Genomic DNA, 22,741 nt, shown 5'->3' with positions numbered 1-22,741 from the left:
ACCATTAAACACCAGCCTGTTATTTTTACACTCTTCCCACTTTGCCTCCTTTAATAATTGAAGGCTGAAACTCCAACAGGACTTGACTGGAGAGTTTCAGCAAACTAGAGGGGCCGATAGATAATTTATGGCCCCGTCCAGAATAAGAGTTCTGGGGACATTTAAATGGCGTGTGGAGATGGAGGGAATCTGTGTGCATTCAGTAGGTGCTGTGGTCGGGTATGAGAAAGCGAAAAAAAAAAAGTGTGTGTGTGTGTTTGCAGGTGTGTGACTGGGCCTGGAACTGCCCTGGGAGCTGTCTTGATTATTTATTGTACCTTTAGGGAAGTGTGTGGTGGTGCCAGTGGGATGTCATGCTTGTGTGCGGGGAGGGATTTAGCCATGCATACCTCACCGCGTCTCGCACAAACACTCAGAGTGGCTTTAAAAGTCTTTAAAAGTTCCAACGCTGCTCATTTGCTGAGTCACCTTGCAGCTATTACCTCCGCACATTACGGTTTCAGCGCGTGCGGAAAGCGAGGCCTCCCCACGCAGGAGTGAGGGGCCGTGTCGGCTCGCCTAAAGCGCTAATCCAAAGCCCCTTCTACTAAATGTGTGCGGGGTGGGTAGTATGGCAGGGAGTGGGCGTTTTGGCGCATGCGTGGCCAAAAGCGGAACATGGTGTGCTGCCACCGTAAGCCTCGCTGCCCCCTTTCAAATCCCACCGTGGTACGATCCACGCACGTCCACACAGGAGTCATGACAGCTCCTCGTCAGAACGTTTGAGGGGCCTCGGGTGCTTTTGAGATCGCTGCTACGGCCCTGCAGTATCGAACATGAAGCCCTCATCCTGTATCGAGCGGAACCTCATGTCCAAATCAGCTGTTACGCAACACACTTCCCACCCCCACTACCCGTCTCTCTTTCCTCTCCGTCCTCGAGTCTTGTCTCCAACCCGTCCATCACCTCCACCCCCAGCTGCCGGCTGCGTCTCCTTTACACCAAACTGTCAAGCACTACCTGCAGTAAGGAGAGCTGTGTGTGTGAGAGGGTGTTTGATCAGGACCATCAACACACATACATGCTCGTGTGTTGAGTTTATCCCCGTGCATGCACACAGAAAGGATTGTGGGAAACGTATTGCAGCTGCAAACCAGTGGCACCGAGCCTGAGCAAAAATTAGGCAACTTTCCACAGCATCTGAAACGACACACACACACACACGCTTTGGCTCACATCCCTACAATGTCCTCCTCTCCCTCCCTCTTCCTCTCTCCTCTTTGATTCTCACACACTCAGCCCATTGGATCGTTTTTAATCCCCCCATCATCATCTGAAAGCGAGATGTATGCCAAAGCAACCATATGGACGTACACCGCCCCCACACACATTTACACAGTAACCCGGATCACACGTGCTGGATACAGTATCGAGCGTCACCAAAACAAGTTGTGTGTGTGAACCCGCGTGCCGAGCCACGTGTGCGCGGGGGTGGGGTGGAGGGGGGCGCGGCCCACTTCCTACGGTGGCTGGGAGGGGAGGGAATCCAATACGGTTAATTGACAGGCCGAGCCTTTTACATAACCGCCAGGCTCTATCTAAGTGGTGGTGTCAGAATCCCCCTGGTGCTGCAACTCTCCCTCCCTCTGCATGTCTCCATGACTCCCTCTCCTCCTCTGCACACACACGCCATCCCTCTCTCCCTCCGTCCTCTCTTGTTAAACCAGTTATTCCCATCAGGATGGCTCAGATGAAGGGAAACGGCAATCACGGCGCTTGTTCGTGTTTGTGTACGCTCACGTTTCCCTCTCTCTTTGTAGACACCAGGTATGTTCTTAGCATCTGTTACCATGGCGCAGAGGGAAGGAGCAGCATCTCCTGGGTGACAGAGTACAAACACACACCTGCACACACACACAGCTTCTCACTTGTATTTGCAAGAAATCAACCCAAACTTTTAAACATAGTGTTTATATATTCATTCAAAAAACAACAGAAAACAAAAGGCACATGTAAACACCTGTAAACAGAGATGATAACACACTCGGATCAATCTGAAATAACTGAACGCCTTCCATACGATAAGCAGATGGGTTTTAAATGAGTCTCGGAGGAGCGTTCAAATCAAAAACCTGATCCAGGTCTGAACAGAAACACAGAACTAGTTCTCATCAAAGAAGGAAACGCTGCTCGTCTCGCTGCTTTTCAGACAAGTTTTCCCAGCAAGGAGTACATTCTGTCCTGTACAGTAAGGTAATGATTTCACAAACCCCAGAGGCACTGGAGACCTCATGGTGATGACAACGGCACGAGCCTGTCGAAAGTAACTGTCAGTGATACATGAGAAAGATGAATTATGAACTAATGGGAAATATATGTCATTTGTAACTTGAATAAAACACAGTGCTGTCTTTCTGTCTTTTTGCATCAGAGCTGCAAGAACTAGATTAAACAACAGTCAATCAAAAGAAAATTAATGCCCAGCCATTTTGAGTCTTCTATAAAAAGGTCCAGTGTGAAGGATTGGGGGGATATATTGGCAGAAATACAATAAAGTAAGTGTATAATCACCTGAAAATAAGAATCAGCATTTTTGTTACCTTAGAATGAGTCGGTTATACCTACACAGGGAGCGGGTCGTTGTTTACGGAGATCGCCATGATCAGTGTTGGGCGCGCTACTGTAAAAATATTGCTTTTTCCAGTCACTACGGACTTGAAACACAAAAAGGACTCACTTTTTCGTTACTGTCGCGCTGCGCAGGCACGTCACAAAGCCGCAAGCTAGTTTGGAAAATGGAAACGCTCACATTCGCAGCTGGAATTATTCCCACTACTTTGATTTTGGCGGGTGGAAAGACGACAAGAACACAAACCCAACATTAGCAATGATGCACCACCATGTTCCTACAGTAGCCCAGAAGGGACGAATCAAACAAGCAGTGTTAGAAAAGCAGATTTTTTTTAACGTAGGACTGTTTTACTGAGTGTTTTTACCGGTTGAAATGACTGAATCGGTTTGTTTTGGAGAGGATGAGACCTCTGAGGATAATTCGGCTACCGGTAAAAACCTCCTGAACATCTGCATCTTAAGTTAGCAGAGAATAAAGGTGGGCATACATTAGTCGGTGCTAGGCTAACGGCTGGTCTCCGACATGTCAAACAGCACTGATTTGTAACCTGGAGTGGCTTTTATCAGTATTTTTTACCGGTTTAAATCACCTAGGGTCTCATTTATATGACAATACATAGGATGCATACCAAAAACGTACATATGGACAAAAGCCCAAAAATATTTGACGATTTCTACCATCTGTGTCACCAATTTCCCAAGTTTCTCCCATCAAGAATGTTTTTATCGATCACAACTTTGGCATGGAGGACGAAGGAAGGAGGAGAGGAAGAGACCTCTGCGGATACTTCAGCGCCCCGTGAAAACCTCCTAAAGAATGAACACTGCAAGAAATTATAAGTGGGAGAAGTTTCAGCTGGTTGCAATCTGCAACCTCACCACTAGATGCCACTAATTCCCCTTAATCGTACACACTGGACCTTAAAGCAAAAATGTGTGTGTGAGAACTGCCTGCTTTTCTTGTCATTTATGGTAGTGAATGAAAAGTCTTTGGGTTCTAGACTGTTTGGACAAAAGAAGCAATATGTAGACGTCACTTTGGGCTAAACAATGAATCGGTTAATCGTAAAGATAATCAGCACAATGGTCGATTATGAAAATATTAGTTAGTTGCAGCCCTGGTGAAGGATAAACAAACAAACATGAGAACATATTTCTGCAAAACCGGCTTGATTCGTCACATACTGCACTTTTCCTCAAAAAAATATAAACATATCTACACTGCTTCGATGTTTCTTTGTGTGCCACTTCAAAGTTCCACTGCACGTCACAGACGAAGACACTGTCGTGACCTCATCAGAACGAGTCACTCTGGAGTGGCAGCATTGTTTTCTTACTAAAACCTACTTTAACATTTTCAACACTTTGGGCTTTGAATAAAAATATATTTCAGTTCTGTCAACAGCAGCAGCAGCAGCAGCAGTATTTTAATATTGCATTGACACAAGCTGCTTCAGATACTATGATTGCATGTTTCCCAGCTTGATAAATGTTAGTTATTTTTGGTACAGTGCAAAGACGTTCTAGTAACGCCTTTTATTGAGCAGAGACTGCATTTCGAGTGCATTCGAGACAGTGACTAAAAAACAGTACAAACACAATCCTGCTTGCATTCTTGGATGGACGATGGAGAGAAGCAGTTACTGCACATTTCAATCATTTTGTCAATGATGAGGTGTAAACATGACGTCAAGTTGAGCACTCGACATATTGGCAGCAAAGAGTTGAGTTTTTCTAGTGCACCTGTTGCATCAGTGCCACCTGGTCTGAGTGTAAGGCAAGTTATGACCAGTCAAACTCCATGATGTGGTTATGGATCGCACTGCTTCTCTTGGCGAGACCCGCCCTGTGCTGCATTCAAGGGCGAGGATTAGTCAGCCATGCATGGTTGTGGAAGGGCTGGAGAGGCGGTATGTTTGAGGCTCCACATCCAGAGGTGTGTGGACGCTAGAGGACAGCTGACAGAGGGAGCTTGCAGAGCTACCGTCCTTCCTCTGGTTCTGGCTCTACCCTCGTGTGCTAATACCGCCTCTCCAATCACGGTAAAGCCTCCAGCGTGCTCCACTGACCCGAGCTGTGCCCTGCAGAGAGCCAGAGGGAGGGCAGGAGGTCGGCAGGCTTTGTTCCCACGGCCGAGGGCCCTCTGGTCGGCTTCCCTCCAGTGTCCACACACCCCTGGAAGTGGAGTTGTGGACTCTGTCATTTTTTCTAGGGATTTCATGCCCCTGCTCTGCGAATGTTTGTTTACTATGTTGCACTCTAGCCAATCACAGCAGGGGCGGGAGTTGCCAAGACAAGCAGTGGAATCCATAACAACGCAGTGATCACAGACGGGTGAAGCAGCTACAAAAAAAAGTCCAGACAAATCACCGTATAAACGCGTCTGACTCATAGAGTCATTGGAAGGTACCGGCACCCGAACAGAACAACACATTGTGCGGAGAGTCAAAGCCAAGCATGCAGTGACCTCTCATAGAGAGTAAAGTGGTCGGGCTAACTTCCTCAGTACATTAGTGTTGTTATCGGCTCCAGGGGCTGCGATTAAATGGTCCAAAAGACAGAGGAGTGTGTGCTGTTTTAGAATTATCAGCTCTGGTAGCCGGTGACGAGGGATGGGTACAGGGTCAACCAAGCTGTGCCCTCATACTTTAAGCTCTTGAGGTTGCACTTACACCTCCACCCAAAGGACGGTGCATTCAGGTGGCGATCTGTGTCGGATATCTGAGTTTACATTAAAGGCATACAGTTTGCCTTTGAGTTTGATGGTTAACTTAAGAACAATGTTCCATTTAAATGGTTTATAAACGCAGTAGCTTCCAGTTTTGTCCAAATAATCCTGTGGTGGCTTTTCATCGGTGTAGTTTAAGATTGCTATCAGACTAAAAATATCTAAACCTGGTGATCATGGGATAGCCTGAATGCTTCATCAAACAACTGCACTGTGTGCAATGGATTGTGGGATACTAAAGGCAACTAAACAAGACACATTTGAAGGATCTTTTGAACCGAAACAGTCCGCTGCAGTCCATTAAAACATACTGAGTCTACAAATATCCAGCTGTGTTGTCCCTAACCTCGACCCTCCCCTTCGCCACACCCGATTGGCTGACCAGCATCCAATGTTACATGTCCATTGACCGTCTTCAGGTCTTGGGATCCTTGATGGTGTCTGTGATCGGCTCCTTCTGCTTCTCTGTCAGTGGCAGTGCGGGGCTGTAGGGGAGCGCTGGGCTGTTGGTGGGGAAGTAGGGCGGGGGCAGTGAGTTACTGATGGGGGTGCACAGACGCTGGAAGCGCTGCGGGGGTAAAAAAAAAAGTCACAGTTAGTGGATTGTTTTAACATCATAACATGAAGTATTTTCTGGGTTAATGGAATATATCAGCAGCAGCACATGATGGTACATTAATGAAAGAGTGCTGGTATAACCTGTGACAGGGTCCCCGGGGTGGTGGCCAGGGCGTAGATGGCCCAGATGGGAAGTAAGGAGATGGAGGAGAGAGTAAGGAGCCAGCCGAGCGTGGTGGCCCAGGCTGGAGCGACCAAGCCTTTCCCCAGGTTCAGAGGAGACCAGCTCACCAGAGAAAACAGGAAGGTAGCCTGTGGGCACGAAGACGGAAGACTGACTTAGTTAGTCTTTGCAAATAGGAATCTGAATCAATATAAAGGATGTGATGGATGAATGGGTAAAGGACAGGACGTTCAGGCAGGAGACTTATCGCTTGACTTATTTTTGACCTACTGTGACCACCAGTGTGGTTAGTGGTTGACATTTGGTTAAATAACAGTTGTGACATTGGATAACCAGACTTCAATGTCAGAACGTCTAGTGCAAATGTCAATTTGACGGAGAATACTGATGATGGTACTCTCCTTTTTCATGTGCAGAAATGCAAAGTTATATAACATGGAAAGCCCACATGTGTCACAGGTGGCAGACTGATTGACAGGCACATGCATTTAAGTGTATACTGTTTCACAGCAAGAGGACACTAAACAGTGTGAGCGCAGGTCAGCAGGGAGGGGTCACTCACAGTGCACACGGCTGGGGTCAGGTATTTCCAGCACAGCTTGAAGAAAGGCAGGGGGTTGTAGCCGGTCATATCCTTGATGTTGGCACTGAAGCGCTCGGCTCCTGTGGACGAAACAAGAACAACTTCACCACGGGTGGTTGGGGTTTGGTTTGGCATCATGGTTTGGTTTTCGACTGGCTTGTTGTTTTTGGTGGCAGTGGCTAAGTTTGGTTGGAATTTTTTTGCCAGTATCCACCACTACAGAGGAAGTACTTGAAGAAGGTCTTGAAAGAGAAAACTTTAACTTGACATTTCATGTTTCTATGATGTAGCAACAGTGCCAGGAGAAGCAGTGATAGTCATAGTACAATGGCAGTTGTACATGGTGGTAGTAGCAGTACATAGTATCTATAAAGTTCAACTTAAAACAGGAAGTAGCTCTAAAAGGTCTAACACACATTTACTGAAGATAATTTCTGCAACAAACCACCATGAAGTATATATATGTATATACTAAATAAAACCGTAACCGGAATTTATGCCTCACAGTTGTAAACCTCTGCGCACCAGTTAAGTTCCAGTTATAGTTTACATCCATGTCTGTCTCACACACATCTTTTGACATAATTAGTCAATTACTTCTTGAGTTATGGCCAAAAACATGTTTTGTTAGTTCACAGTGACCGTTGACAATATAACTTCATCGTTGAGTCTAAGTGGACGTTGGTACCAAATGTGAAAAAAATTCCCTCAAGGTGTACTTAAGCTGTTGTGTTCACAAGAATGAGACAAAGTCACAGTGACCTTGACCTTTGACCACTAAAATCTAATCCATTCCTTCTTGAATCCAAGTGGACATCTGTGCCAAATTTGAGGAAACTCCTTCAAGGCCTTCTTGAGATATTGCGTTTACAAGAATAAGACAGATGCAAGGTCACAGTGACCTTGACCTTTGACCACCAAATCTGGATCAATTCATAGTTGAGTCTTAGTGGATGGTGGTGCTAAATGCGAAAAAAAAAGTCCCTCAAGGTGTACTTAAGCTATGGTGTTCACAAGAATGAGACAAAATCATAGGGACCTTGACCTTTGACCACCAAAATCGAATCAGTTCCTTCTCGTGTCCAAGTGAACATTGGCGCCAAAATTGAGGAAACTCCTTCAAAGCCTTCTTGAGATATTGTGTTTACAAGAATGAGACAGAAACAAGGTCACAGTGACCTTGACCTTTGACCACCAAATCTGGATCAGTTTATCATTCAGTCCAAGTGGACGTTGGTGCCAAATTTGAAAAAAAAAAAATCCCTCAAGATGTACTCAAGCTATAGTGTTAACAATAATGAGACAAAGTCCCAGTGACCTTGACCCTTCACCACCAAAATCTAATCAGTTTCCCCTCGAGTGCATGTGGAAATTTGTGCCAAATTTGAGAAAACTCCCCCAAGAACTTCTTGAGATATTGCATTCATGAGAATGAGAGAGAACCAAGGTCACAGTGACCTTGATCTTCGACCACCAAATCTGGATCAGTTCATCATTGACTCCAAGTGAACATTTGTGCCAAATCTGAAAAAATACCCTTAAGGTCACTATCACAAGAATGAGACACACAAGGTCACAGTGACCTTGACCTTTGACTGCCAAAATCTAATCAGTTCATTCTTGAGCCCAAGTGGACATTTGTGCCAAATTTGAAGAAATTCCCTTGAGATATTGTGTTCATGAAAATGTGATGGACGCACGGACTGAGGGACAACGTGAGAACACAATGCCTTCAGCTCGCTGTCACGGTGGCATAAAAATGATAAACTATTGTAGCCTGTTAATGCGAGTACTTGCCCCACTTGAATCTATTTTAGTGATGATGCTATGTCGCTGTATCTCAGCAATTTAGCTGGCAAATAAAATGTTATCACAACCTCTAAGAATGATGGTGAGGACTACAAAAAATAAGACACGTAAAAAAATGCTTAACAAGCTGCCATATGTAGTAGCACAGATCTCTTTTGCTACATTTAATACTGACTAACTAAAGTACGTTCATATGATGACATCTAATTCAGACTAATGCTGTGTTGAGATTGACATGGACACGTTACAAGGTCTGACCCAGTGCGTAAAGGGCGGTAAAAGTAAGTGTCCCTTTTCTAAAACAACTGAACCTGTGGAGCGAGCTGTAGCCAGCAGCAGAAGAGTGTTAGTGTTAGCGTATGTTAGAGTCCTTGAAACACTGTAAAATCCCACAGTCATTAAAGAGGCGGGGGGAAGGTCCACTGGAGTCCTGATCGCTGTGTTACCCAGTCCACTAAAAACCCCTTTCCCCACTCACCTCCTGCTGGGCCAGCCATAAAAACAGGCTGTCTTGCTATTCATATTCACCCACACACACACTAACACACACTCTCTACTCAACTCATGTGTGATCACCTGCAATGGCACGTTTTTATTTTACACGTCACAACTTTTCTGGGTCGTCACCAAACACACTGAGCAGTCTGGAGGCAGTAGCACCTCGCGTGTTGTCCTGATGTATATACGTGGCACGTTTCACTAATCTCACTTAAACAAACAATGTTCTGTAAATGCTCTTGAGCCCCAGGTCTGGCTGGGACAGGGGCTCCCTGGGGCCGCCAGACTGAGACTGAGAGGCGACAGGGCCCGGGGGCTGATTTAGGGCCAGGAGAAGACAGACAGGGGCCTGGCGAGGAGCCAGTCTCCTTACAACAGTGGGTAGCTGCAGCCATGTTAATATACTGTCTCCTGACTCCAAGTGGAATGCAGGAGGAGGGGAGGAAGTGGACCGTGTGTGTTAATCAGATTTTTAGGAACCACTTTCATTAGTGGAGTGATTAAAAAAGTGTTTAATTCCTGGCACTGTTCGGTCTGTATGTTTTCTGTGTGTACTGACAGCAGTCAGCCTCAGATTTATTTAGGCTTTTTCTAATTTGGCTGTTTCCTATTGTCAGACTAATGAGCTCTGCCAGAATTTAATTAAATTCAAACATGGAATGGGATGTTAAGATATTTTCCAGATATAAAATGTGCCTTAGATTAAAAAGGAGCCAAAGTGGACAGGAAAGGAAATTAAAAGAAAGGAAATGAAAGGGGGAGAGAAGGAAAGGAAATGGAATTAAGGAAAGGTTATGAAAGGAGAGGAGAGAGGAAAGAAAATGGAAAAGGAAGAAGAGGAGGGTTAAGTTAAAGGTAAGGAAAGGAGAAGGTGGAGAGGAAAAGCAAAGGAAGGAAATGAAAAGAAAGGACATTAAAGAGGAGTAAAGGAGAGGAGAGAAGGAATGTAAATGGAAATAAAGAAAGGATAATGACAGGAGAGGACTGAGGAAAGAAAAGGATGGAAGGAAAGAATGAGTGGAGAGGAGGAAAGGAAAGGGAAATGGAAATAAGCAAAGGTAAAGGCAGATGAGGAGAGAGGAAAGGAAAAGAGAGGAGAGAAGGAAAGGAAATGGAAAATCGAAAGGAGGATTCAAGAAGATGAAAGGAGAAAAGACGGGGAAATTGGAAGGGAAGGGACTTGATGGGACGGGACAGGAAAGGAAGGAAAGGGAAGGACAGGACAGGAAAGGAAAGGAAAGGAAAGGGGCAGGCCTTGACAAGACGGGATGGGATGGGACAGGAAAGGAAAGGATGGGAAAGGAAAGGTAAGAAAGAAAGGGAAGGAAAGGAAAGAAAGAAAGGGAAGGAAATGCAAATAAAGGAAATGTAGTGAAGGGAGAGGAGAGGAAAGAAAAGGATGACTGGGGAGGAAATTGAAGGAAAGGAGGAGAGAGTTGGAGAGGAGGGGCGGAAAGAAGATGAAATCACAGTTAAGTGTAGGAGAGAAGGAAAGGAACAGGAAATAAAAGTAAGGTCATGAAAGGAGATGATTGGGGGAAGAAGAGGAGAGGAAAGAATAAGAGTAGAGGAAATTACGAAATGGAAAAGGAAATGAGAGGACTGGCCTGGCGAGGAAAGGAAGGGAAAAAGGCGAGGAAGGAGCTGAGATGTGTACCGTAGACCCAGCCGATGGCCAGAGACTGGAAGATGGAGAGAAGCAGCAGGCTGGCGCCACTGCAGGAGAAGTGGTCGTAGATCTGGAACACGTAGAGACCGCCCTGCACCGTGGACAACACACACACACACACACACACACACACACACACACTCCATTATTCCATTTCTTTAAAAAACAAACATGGTGGAGATTGAAGCACACCTCACACACATCCATCCTGAGTGTGACTTACAGGCGTGACCATGACCAGTCCGACCAGGAAGCAGACGACGCAGACGAAGAGCAGCAGCAGCTCTCTGCGCTGGCCTCGCCGGATCAGGTGAGGATACAGGTCAGTCACTGACGTCATCAGGGCCTCCAGACTCACAAACTGGGTGTCGGAGGGGAGACGGGGTCAGCGTGTGTGTGTCACTTTCACAGCTCGTACAATACATCAATGCCAAGTGATTGATCAAAGTCCATGTGTGTGTGTGTGTGTGTGTGTGGCTACCTGTGTGTCCAGCCCCAGCATGATGATCATGAGGAAGAAGCAGACGGCCCACAGCTGGGGTACAGGCATCATAGCGACAGCTCTCGGGTAGGCGATGAAGGCGAGACCAGGCCCTGAGAGGACGAGCAAAAGATAAATACATGTTGTTCAAACAATATCTGTCACGTTTGGTGCAACTAGATGGATGTGTGAGCACTGCTTGGATGGAGATTGACGGTATTTTGTGGTGCACGTCGTCGCATCTCGTCAGTTAGAGTAGCACGTTCACTGGGGTATTGTATTTCACTGCCGATCAGAGCCGGAGCCGACGAACACCCGTGACCACTGCAGAGTCATTTGACCTGGGTGTGAATGCCGACTGTAACCTTTCCCACTAAAACTAAACGCCAGATGCTGGCGGATGTTGGACTTTAAGTTATTTACAGCCCTGTTTCCACCAAACACTTTCAGCATGGTACCTTTGGAATCAAAAGTAACCCTTCAGACATGGTACCTTGACGTAGACTAGTTCGGTTTAGCGTTTACACCGCAAACATTCTTAGATGAAGTTTGCAACTTGTTTATCGTCCACAGAACGAGGCTGCACGTCGACATTTTCAGAACAAAATAAATCAGGCTGCAGTGAGAGATGCAAAGGTGGAGGTGGAGATCATTTTGGGACTTGTAACTGTATTTAGTATTTCGTCTTTTACTACAGTATGGTGGCGAGACTCACTTACTGTACGTTCAAACCAGAAGCTTCCAAAGAGGCAAAGTCTCTCGCGGACGCCCAAGAAGCACGACTGTCACAAATATTTGTGGCAGCTTTGGTCGCTCTAGTCGCTCATCACGTGAATCATTGAAGGTTCGATCGTGCCCATCAATTTGAAGGAGCCACAAAGCTTGGTCAAGTTTGGTCAATGAAAACAGAAAACGTATGTCATCCCATTCAACATTCAAAATGGAAAAAAGTAAACCAAAAAAGTAAACCAAAAAAGTAAACACTAGAGTTACTATATTTGCCTATAGCGCATCAGACGGATTGTTATTTTGGTTATGACAGATGTACGATAATTTCCCTCAAAATACGATAATTTTGAGTCTCTGGTACGATAATCCTACATTTCCCACCTGGCAACGCTGCCGTCACTGCCCACATACTTCCATGCGCCCTTTACGTTGGCATGGATGTTAACCAATATATCCACCAGGAGGCAGCCCAGCGTCAAAAGTTTATGACAACAACAAACTCAAAAACAAACATGGCGACTGTGGAGGAGATATTGATAATGTACCTCCTGCATAAAAGACAAAAACAGAGGCAGCGTTGTAGGAGGCGGTGGTCGGTGAGGCCGTTAAATACATCGCGACTGGAGGACGGAGAATTCTTCTCTCTAGTACTGCCGATGAAAGAAATTGAATTGTTATTTCTTCTTCGTGTCTCACTAGAGCTACGTATCGGGCAGTGACAGCAACACTGCCCCCACGGTTCCCGGTGGTACTGCTCCGTTTGGCCCGTATCCGTAAGCTTTATGGAAACGTGCAGAAATACGGACGAAATGAACGCGGAGCACGGACAGAAGGCTCCGTCCGTATCCGGATCCGTATTTAACGTTGAGCATAAATGGGCCTTTAGTGGGTGCGAACGCAAGTAATCAACTTCTCGATATCCATTGTCAGAACAAGTGTGCATTAGGAACAAAAGTTACGTGGCTTGTTCTCTGGGACCCGCTTCATCGAAGCACGTCAGCATTCCGATTGGTTGTCGCCGAACCACATCAGAGCTCATTACCATAAGGTTGAACAAGTTTTAACTCCCCTCCGGAGCCGCTCTGGTCGCTGTTGGTTTGAACGTACAGTACGTTTTGTATCTCACTGACTCTCACACCCCACCTTGGCTGCCTATTGGGTGTGGTGCATGCATGACAATAGTGCATACTGTAGCGGTGCGTCCAAATCACATGACCGATTTAAGATGCCGTAGCAGCAAGACGCAGCCTCGCTGAGTCTCCGTTTTAACTTGTGACAAAAGTGCGAACTTCAAAGTATATACCAGTTTTAAATTGTGTTGATATGCTGAGTAAAACCAGACTTACGATAGATAATTTACGCCATGCTTTTTCCGGAATCAAACAAGGCAAGTTAAACAGTTTTTAAGGTGCGTGATGATTTTTGAGGATGATTTGCATTTAGCTTAAGAAATTAGCTTCATTTTGAGGATACCTCTCACCCCTGTTGTGATGTTTGCATGTTGCATCGGCTTAAAAACTACATACATTTGGTTTGGAGATACAAAAATATTGTTATTTATGGCAAAGGGAGGGTCATTTATTTTCTGCCCGTCACTCAGGGAGGCTCAAGGAAAAGTATTTGGAGCTCCAGGGAGGATCAAGATGAAAAACTTCTCCCTACTTCTGAGGAAAATCCAGTTCCCATCCCCACCCTGTCTCACCTGACTGGGCCACGCTAGCTATGTCCACGCCCTGCTCCTCAGCCATGAAGCCCAGCACGGAGAAGATGGCGAAACCTGCCAGGAAACTGGTGGCGCTGTTCAGGAGGCACAGTAGGAAGGAGTCCCTGGAGGGCAACACACACAGGACAATATTAATTAGGACATTATAACGAGACAGAATTTGAAGAGAGTGTTCACAACAGAATCCACTCAGGTCTTGGTCTTTGGCCTTGTATTGTGACGCTCTGGTCTGTTGCTGTGAGTACAAGCCAAGAGTTAAGTGCTTTGCTCTGTGTGTGTGTGTGTGTGTGTGTGTGTGAGTGTGTGGGAGTCCTAAAGTGTGGGAAACATGGCAGCGAGGGCTTTTCTTTAAGGTGTGGCGTATCAGTCTGTTTTCTCTCTCCATTCCAGCCATTCCTTCTGGAAGCCATCGACCGGCGGGAGCGCACATTTTACATTTCAGTGACTACGGGTTGTCTGCAGTGGAGTGGAAGGAGACGCTGTGCGGCTGGACCTGCTGTTGTGGGTTTGTGCGTGACAAAGTGTCTCACTTATAGCAGTCGTTGTTGTATTTGTTGTAACTGCCGAGGGCTGTGAGACTTCCCAAACAGATTCCGTATGAGAAAAATATCTGGGTACCTGCATCCATCCATACCTACGGAGAGAGAAATACGAAACACAAAATAAATCTGACTTTCCATATAATCTAAAACGAGGCAATAAAGTGTCTCTCACTAATTCTGTGTTGGTGTTTTTGTACCTGTGGGTCCGCCAGGCGGGTGTGGTTAGGTTTGAGGTAGTAGATGATGCCCTGGGTCGCTCCCGGCAGGGTGGCACCGCGCACCAGCAGCACAAACAGCATGACATATGGGAAGGTGGCCGTCAGGTACACCACCTAGAATGTACACAGCGAGGGCAGGGATGTGGTCAGGACGGCACGGAGACAGAGAAAACAGCAGGGACATGTCTGTGATGTATTCAAAGAGGGATCCCTGGAAAGTTGGAGTGTGCGCAGCTGTTGACAGATGATGGCAGCGACACGACAAACAAACCCAACAAAACTGCCGCCGTGCCCGGTTCCTTATTTCTCTTGCTAACCATATGAAAGAACAACATTTATGTTCTGGCTTTAGCTTTGCTGCCACTCAGTCGCAGACGCAGTGCAGCTGAAGAGCCCTTGACGAGGACACTGAGAGGCGACCAGTTTCATGGACACTGCTGTTTAGCTGACCTTGCTCACTCGGTGCTCAGAGGAGTCAGGTAAATAAAGAGAGGATTGAGCGACAGCAGGGTTTTCTTTAGATAGCCGAAGAGAGACAGGAAACATGAGGGAGACAGCAGGGAACTGAACCCGGGCCACTGCAAAAGAGGCCATCCTGACATAAAGGGTTGTAACAGTTCAACACTGTGAACCCCTTAGACTAAATCAAGAGAACTGGGTCTATCAGACTTCACACTGCTCTCTTAGCCACAAGCTAAGGAAGCTATTAGCCTGGAGCTAAGAAAGCATAAATAGTAGTAGTAGTAGTAAAAAAAGTAATAGTATAGAGAGAACTCTGTAGCTGCTGCTGTGTCTCACGTATGACGAAGAATGGATGAGGAGCGACTCGTTGAGGTGGAGAAATATCCCACGCTAAACGTCTCACAGTCCAGTCATTATAAAGACAATGGCTAAAAAGATGTTGCCTAGTGAGTCAGAGCTCTGGAGGATCAGCGAAGTTAAACTAGGGGCTCTTCACACTTGATTTCAAGCTTATGCCAAAAATGGAGGAAGTACAGATCTTTCAGTAAAAGTAGTAATAACTTTGCATGGTTGTGTGTTGACGAGCTGCAGCGTGATGCGTCCCAGTTGCCAGTGTGAGACAGGGGCTAAGTTAGCTCACTGTCAACTGTCAATGCAGTGTGAAAAGTCCTTATCTAAGGGACAATGATGCTATGGTTTTACACCTGCAGCGGTATGAAATTGTGTTTTCCGCTCACCTTTCCGGTCGACTTGACTCCCTTCCACACACAGAAGTAACAGACGAGCCAGATGATGGCCAGACACAGAGCCAGCTTCCAGCTGATTGGACCCAGCTCGTCTAAAGTGCTGGAGAGACGGAGCACCTCCCGCCTACAACACACACACACACACACACACACACACACACACACACTGCTGTCAATGCATGATCAATACCACAAAACAAGTGAGAAATCAAGGAGGCTACACTCACTCCCAGAACTCCATGACAGGGGAGGTGGCGTTCTCAGGCAGGCTGGTCTCATTGGCTGTTTGGTTGTGGTGGTCAAACAGGAAACACGCCGCTGCAGGAGAACGCACACAGACATCTTAAGGTTAGGGGTGGGCGATATAGCAAATTTATTTCATTATAGCAGCACTTTATTTAACGTAATTGTAATAGCAGTAAAGCCTTACTTAAAGGTGAACACAGTAGCCTCAAATTGCAATAGCTTCTGATTTCCTGTCTTCACCTACCAGTGTTCCACGTGTTGTTACAGTGAGACCACGGCAGCTCCGCCTCAAAGCTGTAGGACAGGTAGAAGAGCGCCCAGGCCAGGATGACAATGTAGTACACGCAGCCGTGCAGGATCATTACCTGGCTGGCGTAGCCCAGACCTGCACAGACACAAGACGCAGACAGACAGAGGTGAGGTGTGATGATTTACACAAGCTGATCCTATCATCAGCTGATGTACGGCAGGATTACACACCGATCAGTCACAGTTACACAAATATACGAGCTTCAAAGCATTCGTGCACAGATATTCTATTGTTACATCCAAGTCACTTGACTTTCAGATGAGAGCACCCATTTATTGACGCACTCGACTTGCAGCCCACATCTAGTGTATCTACATTAGGAGTGAATGATGGTCTTGTGAGGCCTTGGGTGGGTTAGAAAGTGTGGGCCGTCTGCCGAGACAAAAGGCTGTTTGTGGTATCTGTAATGAAATTCAGTCCTCGATCTGATGATGGCAAATCAAATGTGCAAACCAGTGAGGAATTCTCACAGAAGCATTTCTTTGTATGTCTACAAACACATGCGCCCAAGGAAGCGGCGCTACAGAAGAGTTTGTGCTCAACACATGGCCTTCACACGACAATCTGTCAACAGAATACTGGCAACCCTGCGTGCATGAGCAAACGTGTGTGTGCATCTGTATGCCATATGGACCGAGGGGCAAAGCAGCACATATTTGTCACTGAGCAGGGTATAACAATATGGAGCACACATATAATCTGTTTTTAATGTGTTTCCCAGGTGGTCCAGCTAGCATGCTACTGGCTTTAGCTGCACCTGTCCGTGAGAACGCTTTACAAGAGCTTTGAACCTGACAAGAAGGGATTTAACTGGGACATTTTGTCTCCAATAACCTCGCTGAGCCTCGTGAACGACTTTCCATTTCACATTTTCCCTTGAAGCACTGCTTTAAATCTCACCACATGGGGAGTGAAGTAGCTACCCTGCTGTAGCGTAATTAAGCAAACACTGTTCTCGATCTCTTAGGGCACATTCACACCAGGATTGTCCGGGGGAATTGGTTCAGTTGGTTCGGTTCTACTCTGGAAATCCAGAGTTCTCGCAAGAGCACAATTTGAATTTGCTCAGCAAGTCACTCTGGCAATCAGTAATGATGCTTATTACCCATGCTGTTGGAGCCGAGCTGCACCAATCACATTGGTGTATCTGATATAGGCGGGCCAGAGGCGAGCTAAACAGATGACGACAGCGCTGCGACGACGAAGTCCGGAATCAGTCAGTAAACATTGCAAGATGGCTACGGATGAACACCAGTTGTTTGAAACGGCTTTGGCCGCTACAATGAACGAGTTAGACTTGGCTTTTTCTCTAAAAGAGGAACAGAAGACGGCGCTCGAATCTTTCCTTTGCAAGAAGGACGTTTTTGCTGTTTTGCCGACCGGATACGGCAAGAGTCTAATCTACCAGTTAGCTCCGCTGGTAGCGCTCTGGATACGTCACCCTGTGTATTGTTCTGATTGGTTGTAGTTATCCAATTGCGTGCAGTGATATTTACAAATGCATGCTTGGAGTTGGGACATTTTCATTACTCATAGCCAGACCCTAAATCTTTCTAGATTTGGGTCTGGATTTCCAGGCTAGTTCGGTTCACTTTCACACTGCACTTTTTAAAGTGGACCAAACCACCTGGACAACGTCACGCAGTTACAACAGCTGCTCGCTTGGGGGTGGTATTGCCCAAAACGACCACTGACCACGAAGAAAAAAGCATGAGGAAGAAGAAAACCCGGCTCATTGATTGGCCAGGACCGAACGGTTGGTTCACTACCTCTCTTTGGTTCGCTGGATAGTCCGTTTGCATTTCCCACTGTAAGCAAACCGCACCACGGTTCACTTGCTAGTGAACAGAGACCCCCAGTTTTCAAGCGGACCAGGGTTTGCTTGTTTTGGTTCGAATGAGCGTTCATACCACTCCAAACGAACCAAACTATCCGTGGAAGCGGACCAGGGTTCGTTTAAATTGGACCAAACAGTGCTAGTGTGAATGCGTCCTAAAACTCCATGACAACTAGGGGTGGGGGGAAAAAACAATACAGCATAGCATCGCAATATTTCTGGGTGGCAATATCGTATCATCACACAGTGCCAAGTATCGAATTTTGTATTGTATAAATGATTAATAATACAAATTAAACTTCGGGTAGCCTACTCGAATATTGGACATTATTTACAATTGAAAACAGGTAATAAATCACAATATATTGCAACACGTTGAATATCACAATGACATTGTATCGTGACTCAAGTATCATGGAGCCCACCCTAATGATGACATCAGCATCCTCAGCTGATAATATAGTTTTAAACTAGATACAAAACTAGAAGGCATAAGGCGTCCATTGGTACTGGCCATGCCATGCTAGCTTGTTGGGAAGGGGGTCAAATAACGCTCTAAAATGAGGCAAAATTTTGGCAAAACTGACGGCCATTTTCAAGGTGTGCCTTGACCTCTCACCTTAAGATATCCGAATAAAATGGGCACTATGGGTACCCACGAGTCTCTGCTGTAAAGACATGCCGACTTTATGCTAGTGTCATGTAGTTTTGAGCAAGAACCATGTAGTTTTCTTGCATATGTGTGTTTTTTTAACCCACTGTGTTTAAATATTTCTGCATACTGGGGTTGCTAATAGGTCTTGGGATTGCATAAATTGGGTAGAAGAGATATGACTGAAAGCAACAGCACAGCCACTAAATGGACTCTGCAGCAAGCTTGTTTTTTTTTAACTTCATTGCTTATGTTTTTAAGTTGCATGCTGCATTTTTTGCCCAGGGTTCGGCCATGTCTGACCCCTTATACCCAAAAATAGCTGCCTTTTTAAAAAGAAAACAGGGCAGCGTGGATGTTGACTCACTGTTTGCATTCATATCATTTACCAGCAATTAGTCACTCTGCTGCACCTATGAATAAACACAGATGGGAGATTGATAGGTCAAAGTCCTCTATGGTGCCCTCAGTGTATGGGCGGTCCATCTTGATATCTACTGAAAACTGTAAACAGTGTGCAGGTCGACTTCCACACTGTACGCCTTAAAACTTTAATGCACCTCTACCATACAAATGTAATTCTTCAAACTGGCTTCTATTTAAAGGGTTTAAATGATTTATTTCTCTTACAAAGACCACATGGAGCAGGCACGTTCTGATTCACTGGTGTGTGTGTGAAGTTAACGCTTAACTTTGTTAGGAAGACCATAAAAACAAGACATGCAACCTCAAGTGTGTTTTCGTTGGCGGGCAGTGAGCGTGTTGCCTTCTGCATTCTTGGATTGTTTTGATACACAAGCAGAAATTGTGTATGAAGTGCACGTGCATGCAGCTGGCAGGGCGTGCTACAACTTCTGATTGCTGTCAGATTGTTAACACAGGGTTTTGAATTGGTGTGGACAAAGGAATGCTTTGAACGCTTGCGCCAAAGATTGAGGAAAAGAGACAAGGGAAGAGAGAGAAATTGTTGGCGAGGCTGCATCTATCCAATACAATCTAACAGATGAAGCGTGCAGCTAATGAATCACTTGACCATTAGCTCCGGGGTCGTAGGAGCCACACAACTATCAATAATATCATGACTCAGAGCCGCTGATGTCTGACAGGCCGAGCTCAATTTACTGCCAAGCCACACACTGGCAACACGAAGGAGATCATGTGTTTGTTTATTGGAAAGTTCATGTGTGTTTTTTGGGGTGACGAGACAAAACAAGAAAAAAACTGTGCCAGGACAGCAACATTTAAATTGGAAGCCAAGTCGACGTGGAGGCCATGCTTCTATTTGTTCCTGCAGCTCGCTTTGAAAGTGCTACAACAGACGAGAAATTTGTGAAGTTGAAATTAGGAATTATCGATATGATACCTCCTGGTCTCACTACCTAGCTGGATGGAGGAAGTAAATGGCCATCGCTAATAGGTTATATTCTCCTGAAATAGCACCATAAAACGGTGGCGTCAGCAGTCCCGGTAGCTGCGTTGTCTGAGTTGCCAGTTGCACCGGCCATGCAGGTTTTGTGTCGCTGGTGAAAAGTGTTTCCGTGCTGTTAAAATGCAAAGCGCCATCTCCGAGGTTAAGTAAACGTTAAAGGTTTGGTTCAGATTTAGCGAGAGGGAAGATACATGTTGAAAAGGGAAATAATCCCTGCATTAACCACATGCAATGCTGCAGCTTCAGATAGTCTACTGTTGTTGATAAGCCTACCTCCGAATAATGGGCAGATGGTCCTCCAGGCGCTGACGCCTCCCAGGCTGGTGTACTGCCCCAAGGAGGTCTCCAGGAGGAACAGGGGGATGCCGCACAGCACCAGGAACAACAGGTAGGGTACAAAGAACACACCTGGATACACGCACACACACACACAGGAGGTGCTATCCTTGTGAGGACTTTCACTGGTTACATTCAATCCACTATCTAGTTTTAATTAAGATTTAAACCCCACAACAAGCTAATTTTAACATTAACTCTAAATTAAAACCCCAGTCTCCAATCTGACCTGACAAAATAGTAAAAATAAGTTTTCTATCATATCATAGCTGTAAAAATCCAAAATAAATAAATCCCCAACTCTAACAGAAACCTAGAAAATGCCTAGTTTTAAAGAATGAGACGAAGATGGAAGAAAGAAACAGAGAGCCATGAGAGGGGGAATGAAGGAGAGACAAAGACAGGATTTACAGAATGATAATCTTCCACACTTAAAAGCTGAAACTTTCTCTCCTCTCTTCTATCACAACACTTCATTACCTCCTCCGTTCTTGTAGCAGAGGTACGGGAACCGCCACACGTTGCCCAGGCCGATGATCTGCCCCGCCACGGCCAGGAGGAACTCAGCCTTGCTCGCCCACTGTCCCCTGGCGTGCAGGCTGTCTTTGGTGGTGTCTTTCCCGTTGGGGAGGCTCCCTTGGTGGAACTTAGTCAGCAGCGGGTCGCCTTGCTGTGGAGGCAGCTGGTCGGCCATCACTGGTTCTGGCAGAGACACACACACGCCCCTGTGGAAGGAACACACACGACAAATTAAGGGAGCCAATATAAAAGGTTGTTCAAAAAAGAAGCAGCGAGCGAGGCTCACTCACATCGCCGCAGCCGGGATTGTATAACTTTGGGTGTAATTTTGGACAGTTGGTTTTGCTGCTGCACTTATCTGCGATGCGTGTCTCAAGGACAGACTCGTGTGGGTGTGTGTTCTTTATCTGCACTCTGCAGGACAGTCAAGGACTACAGCTGTCGATTTCGGCTTGTGCATCTGGCTGTGGACTCGTTCTCTCACAAAACTATGTCATAAAAATACAAATTTTTGTCCTGTAGACTTTTTTCATAGCCGCCATTTGGACAGTCTGACCTAAACCTGATGAATATTAACATTTGCAACACCCAGTTTAAAGTGTTTTAAAGAGTTATGTTTTAATAGGGAGCTTTGTGTGTTACTGTCTAACTCTGTGTCCACTTTTAAACTTTTAATATTGTCTCTTTGTGTGCCATCATTGAGGACTGTTTAATGTATTTAGATGTATGTGTGCTTTCTTATCTTTGAATCACAGAAGCAGGTGTTGGTATGCTATCCACACAGCTGTAGCAGGAGCTGCTGTTTCATTTTTGGGGAACTTCCGTTACATACATGTGAACGTGACATGACCTCAGTCTCCTTCTCCCTCTACACTGTCCCCTGCGGTGCCATGTGATTACATAATGTCGACACGCGACCAAAAGCCGCCTCTTTACACGCCACATTTCACTGACACACCACTGAAACATAGTAAAAGGTATTGTAGCAACACATGTGCTAATACAAAGGCTCCGCTCTCTCCATTGAAGGATACACATGTAACGGTTTCACGCGACAGTTGCGCTATCTGTGCGGGAATGAACACTAGAGGCGTGGTGAAGTCTAAAGATAAAGTAAAAACTCCGACGCCGAACAATAACCTTCGCTTGTGTCTTTTCAAAGGACAAATCGCAGAGAATTCGACATTCCGTTGCCTACCTCTGTGCTCCCTGCAGTTCTCTACACCGCGACCACCCCCGTGTCGGGGTGGGCAAATGGTTTGTCCCGGATGGGCAGCTCTGCTCTGTGTGGCGCAGCGACTCAATCCAAATGTATAGAGAGGACAACGGCTCGAGCCTGGCGCGTGCATGCTCACCAGCAATACACAAGTTATGAAATGAAGCATGAAAAAAACACAAGTTATGAAATCTGTGACGTTTGCAAAACAAATGAGTGTCGGTGTTACACAAGTGCAAGTGTAATAATTTAATAGTATAGCAGCTATGAACTACAATAGAATACAATACAAATACTGTATTATATATTATTATATATATATTATATATTAAATTGCATGGCTACTAATATATATGTTAGTAAAAGTGCAGGCTGGAAGAGTCCAGAAGTGGCATACCAGTAATAATATAAACCATAAATAACAACCTGAAAAATAAATAGTCCTTTTTCACACATAATAACCCAAAAATTTATATTTTCTATGGCCTCCCTTGGCCGTGATAACAGCTTGCTTTCTTGCTGGCATTGTTTTTATGTACTTTTCCACAAGCCCTTTTTAAATAGGAGTTGTGCAAATTTGCAGGAAAGCCCAATCAGTCTTTTTTCAGCATTGGCAGTATAAAAACAAAATCAGGGAGTGCAGCAAAATGCCGCCT

The 22,741-nt window shown here is 45.6% G+C and overlaps 1 protein-coding gene across 2 annotated transcripts; it reads right to left on the bottom strand.

The window, feature by feature from the left end:
• Positions 1-1,934: 1,934 nt before the first annotated feature.
• LOC126401877 (sodium- and chloride-dependent GABA transporter 2-like) lies at positions 1,935-22,232 on the bottom strand. Of its 2 annotated transcripts, none has more exons than XM_050063420.1 (15): positions 22,068-22,232; positions 20,831-21,075; positions 20,288-20,422; positions 16,031-16,171; positions 15,768-15,858; positions 15,532-15,664; positions 14,312-14,446; positions 14,103-14,206; positions 13,552-13,676; positions 11,121-11,233; positions 10,863-11,000; positions 10,628-10,730; positions 6,643-6,743; positions 6,038-6,208; positions 1,935-5,906 (listed from the first exon to the last, which is right to left on the bottom strand). In XM_050063420.1, exons 2-15 carry the CDS (start codon positions 21,042-21,044, stop codon positions 5,754-5,756), a joined length of 1,857 nt encoding a protein of 618 aa, XP_049919377.1. In that variant the 5' UTR covers positions 21,045-21,075; positions 22,068-22,232; the 3' UTR covers positions 1,935-5,753. The 2 variants fall into 2 exon arrangements, with proteins under 2 accessions (XP_049919377.1, XP_049919376.1); XM_050063419.1 differs by lacking the exon at positions 22,068-22,232 and adding an exon at positions 21,160-22,039.
• Between the last annotated feature and the right edge of the window lie 509 nt (positions 22,233-22,741).

Source organism: Epinephelus moara, chromosome 15, assembly GCF_006386435.1.
Source record: "Epinephelus moara isolate mb chromosome 15, YSFRI_EMoa_1.0, whole genome shotgun sequence".
In the NCBI taxonomy this organism is placed as follows: domain Eukaryota; kingdom Metazoa; phylum Chordata; class Actinopteri; order Perciformes; family Serranidae; genus Epinephelus; species Epinephelus moara.
Note: the sequence above shows the minus strand (reverse complement) of the source record. Positions and strands in the feature narration are given on the sequence as shown.

Excerpts from the sequence above, each read along its gene's own strand:
- LOC126401877 (XM_050063419.1), bottom strand. Across the intron at positions 13,677-14,102 it reads TACAACAACGACTGCTATAA|GGACTCCTTCCTACTGTGCC; the intron begins GTGAGACACTTT and ends GTTGCCCTCCAG. Across the intron at positions 6,209-6,642 it reads TGACCCCAGCCGTGTGCACT|GCTACCTTCCTGTTTTCTCT; the intron begins GTGAGTGACCCC and ends TCGTGCCCACAG.